This window comes from Octodon degus, unplaced genomic scaffold, assembly GCF_000260255.1.
Source record: "Octodon degus isolate 3935 unplaced genomic scaffold, OctDeg1.0 scaffold00158, whole genome shotgun sequence".
NCBI classification, from domain to species: Eukaryota; Metazoa; Chordata; class Mammalia; order Rodentia; family Octodontidae; genus Octodon; species Octodon degus.
Window position 1 is genome coordinate 5,481,172 of NW_004524734.1, and position 3,984 is coordinate 5,485,155.

Sequence of the window (3,984 nt, forward strand, 5' to 3'; positions counted from 1 at the left end):
GCTAAGCTTGTTTTAAATAGGTGCTTTAGACCACTGAGCCATCTCACCAGCCCCCTTTTTTTTTTTTTTTTGTTCCTCGAATGGCTTCAGGGCACTTTTGGCCAGCAGGAGAGTTGTGAGGTTTGAACTCCAGCAACCTGAGGCTGAGAGCTTTGTGGAAGCAGCCACTTAAAGGCCTGAGCTAGGGCCACGCCCCCCAGAGGGTTTTTTCAAAGGCAGAATCTAGAGTGTGTGATTGATTTCTACTGCAATGCTGGAATTAAGGGTGGGTGATTTCTGGATCAGTCCACTGACTGGATTGACACTACCCTAATCCCTGTACCCTGGGTGCAATATAAGGGACAGAAAGAGATTTCTCTCTCTCTCCCTCTCTTGTTACTATTGCTGTCTTCTGCTGCCATGAACTATTATCCTTGTCATGTGCCATCCTGCCTTGGAGCCAGCTGATTATGGAATGAAACCTCTATAAAGTTTGAGCTAAATAAACCTTTTCCCTTCAACTTTGGGCATCGGATTTGTCTAAAGAACAAGAGAAAAATAACTAAGAAGACAAGTACTTTGTAGCAGAACAATAGGAAAGATGTTTCGAAGGCATCTTAGAAGTCACGAAGACCCTTCTATAGGTTCAAGAGTATAAAACTGTAATGCTTTCACTTGAGAAAAGAGCTTCTGGGACCCTTGTTCAAAAGGGCTGCTTAGAGAAGTTGGTTCCCTGGAATTTGTTTTATAATGCCCAGCCATCCAGTCACCACAGGTCTCTTCATCTTGTTTCAAAGGAGCCTGGTTACTGCTCAAGCTGCCAGCAGACCTTGATGTCATCCACATGGTGCTGGTTTCACAAGCATACACAATACAAAACTTATGGGTCGTTGAAGCTTCCACCCAGATTTTTAGAAAAGCAGGCAATGTGTTCCTGAGAAGGCATTGTATGAAGCTATGAGTGAAGCCAAAAGTGGAGACACAAGGAAGACTGGAGACTTCAGGAAGGTGTACAATGTGCTGAAGAAAGCCACTGGCTGTGAAACCAGCTCAAGAGAAGTCATGAAGGATGCAACCAGCAGTACTGCAGGGCAGAGCCACCTAACCCTGAGCCACTTAGTAAGTGCAAGGCTAGCTTCAAACATACAGCACGACCCTGTCTCAAAAACAAAATGAAACACCAGAAACATATTAATTCCGTGAACATTGTTTCAGTTTCTTTTTCCTTAGCACCAGACTATTTCGAAATAGCTACTCCTCCATTTACCCCCAACGTTACCACGAACATTAAAACATTCCTAATTTGAATGTATTATATACAAGCATCTGAGATCCAGAGTTTAAGTGTTTTCCTGCCTTCACGATACTAGCTTCATAATGACATTAAAAAGAGAGGTACCGGATCGGAGAATTCTGAGCACTTGTTAGTCTCGGCTTGGGGTTATCTCAAGGAAAACCGGCTCACAATACCTGTTTCTCCTTCCCACACTTCTTCCCATTTCCAATACCGGCGCCCACTTTGAGTCTAGAAAAACAAAGCAGTAGGGGCAGCGCCTCCAGCTCGCTTCTCCCAGGAATTTACTGGCTGCTAAGATCCAGGCTGCGAAACAATTCCCACAGACGTGCAAAACAACAGGTGTGCGAAAACGTGACGTACCCCAATATACGTAGAAGCCGCGCCCTCCGACGCCACGAGAAGGCGGGATTGGCTCTGAAAGACCCAAGATTCGCGCATATCGTTTACGTCACTTCCGCTATCACGGCGGGCGTCGCTAGATGATATTACAGCTTCCGGCTCTTTGAGGCCGCCCCTGGCGGGGCAGACTGAAGTATTTGCTTGTGTTCGGTCTATGGAGTCAGTTGGTACCGGCGGCGTCGCGGAGGCAGGTGGGGGTGTCCGAGTGGGGGTCTCTGCCCCGCAAGGATGTTACCGGGCTTGGCCGCCACCACTGCGACCCACAGATGTAGCTGGTCTTTTATGTGCCGGCTCCGCTTGAGCTGCAGGGCAGCGGCCCGCGGCTCCAGCGACCGCCAGGGTGAGTGTCCTCCGCCGGCCGCTGGTTCCGCGGAAGCCGAAAGGCCCAGGTCGGGCTCGACGCCGTTCGTCGGTCTCCCTTTCCCAGCCCCGCAGCCTTCCTTTGTGGTCTCCGCTTTTAAATTCAGCCCACCCAACTCGAGTGTCACGAGCGTGTCTGATCTTGGCCCAACCCGCAGCTCCAGCACAGCGTCCCCCCGAATCTTTGGGGCAGCTGCAGGGCGGGGTCCACCTCAGAAGCCGACCCCTGTGCGCCCGACGGAGCGTTGCGTGAGCGTGAGCGTTGCGTCCGCGGCGGTCCGCCCGCCGGTTGGAAATGGCGGATCCGCAGGGTCGGGGTGTTCTGAGCTCCCTGGCTCACCCTCGTGTAGCACTTTTCAATGAGACGTTCTTTCTGGTTTTTGTTGTCATACTCGTAACTTGTTTTCTTAAATTTCCTAAAAGAAAAATGAGTGTTGTCATATAATTTAAGGATTTTTTCCTAAGAAGTTGAGGGCATCTCACTAGTCGTTGAAAAACCCAATTTTGGATCGCAAATCAAAATAATTCTTCAGTGAACAGTGTTTAATGAAAAAGTGTCTACTGGAGCTGTAACCCAAAAAGGAGGTGGCTGTTAAAATTTTGATCCCTCCTAACATACTCTTTTCTGACTCAAGTTTAAATTGTTTTGGAGGTTCCCAAATAACAGTGAACCTGTACATGATAGTCAGGTTTTACCCTTGTCTTTGCTGTAGCCTGACATGTTTACGAAGAATGGATAGAAACCTTGAAGGAGAAGACAGAATGAAACCTATCCTTAATCTAATACCCCAGGTTTTTGAGAATGCAAAATATTTACAGAAACATTCCTTCAAAATTCATGGTTGAAAAACTTGTATCATGTTTTTGACCTCCCAATGGAAGTTGAAAATAGCAGTTATTCAAATTTTTGGGGCCGGGGAGATAGCTCAGTAGAATAAGCGCTTGGTTGGTAAGTACAGGATCCTGAGTTCAATCCCTGATACCAGAAAAAAAAAAAAAAAAAAAAAAAGTAGTAACTTACCTGTGTAAAAAATTACAGCATTGTTTCTTTTATTTACAATAAATTTAAAAAATTGGTTCTTAACATTTCAAATGATTTTTTTAAAAAAATGATTTTATTTTAGCATCACTGTTCTTGGGGCTTTTAGGTATTGATAGAAAAGTGCAGTTGTTGAGTTTGCCCATATTGGCGGTATACCTATTCTCTTAAGAGTAGAATGAGCCATCTGTTTATCTACTGTACTCCAAAATATCCAAGTGCAGTTTGTAATATAAGTACTTATATGAACCAAGCCACGTTTGTATTTTACACTGAAAGTACATGTAGTATCTGTTAAACTATTCTTTAAATGTGGGTGAAAGAGTTTAAGGTGCAATTTGTAATCCCTCTTCCCCGTAGCTATCATTATGTCAGCATTGCATGCCTTTGTCTTGTCTTTCTGAAACACAGGTAATAATTACCTGCCTTACCAGTCAAAATGACCTCGCAGTTATTTGGAATGGTTATTATTCCAAAAGAAAAATTAAAATGTGTTTGCAGGCTTAAAAACATTTATTGGACAAAGAATTTTGTCTAAATTTCATTCAGTAATACTGAAACATGTTTTTGAAAGGCAACTGATTTTGGTAAGATGTGAAAACTAGAGAAAATGTACTACTTGAATGCATGTGAGATGAAAAGAATTACTGGTGAAAAAAAAAATCCAAGAATGTGTTTTTCCTAGAAAAAAGTAAAATTTTGTTTTTTGCTGATGAAATACCTGTGGCTGGAAAAGACTTTGAAGGGATACACTTGCATTAGTTGAATAATTAACGAAAATGAGAAAAGCCTATGAAAACAAAAAGTAGGGTTTGCCATTGTGTACCTGCAATCTCAGCACTCTGGGATGTGTTAGGAGGGTTACAAGTTAGAGCTAGCCTGGTCAATTTAAGGACTTGATGAGACTGTC

At 43.9% G+C, this 3,984-nt stretch overlaps 1 protein-coding gene across 1 annotated transcript in view; it reads left to right on the top strand.

Moving 5' to 3' along the window:
• Nucleotides 1-1,760: 1,760 nt before the first annotated feature.
• Nucleotides 1,761-3,984, top strand: part of Slc30a9 (solute carrier family 30 member 9) — a 107,883-nt gene continuing 105,659 nt past the window's right edge. Inside the window, exon 1 of the mRNA XM_023702770.1 lies at nt 1,761-2,015. Coding sequence (XP_023558538.1) covers nt 1,904-2,015 — 112 coding nt within the window. The 5' untranslated portion in view covers nt 1,761-1,903. The remainder of the gene's footprint in view (nt 2,016-3,984) is intronic.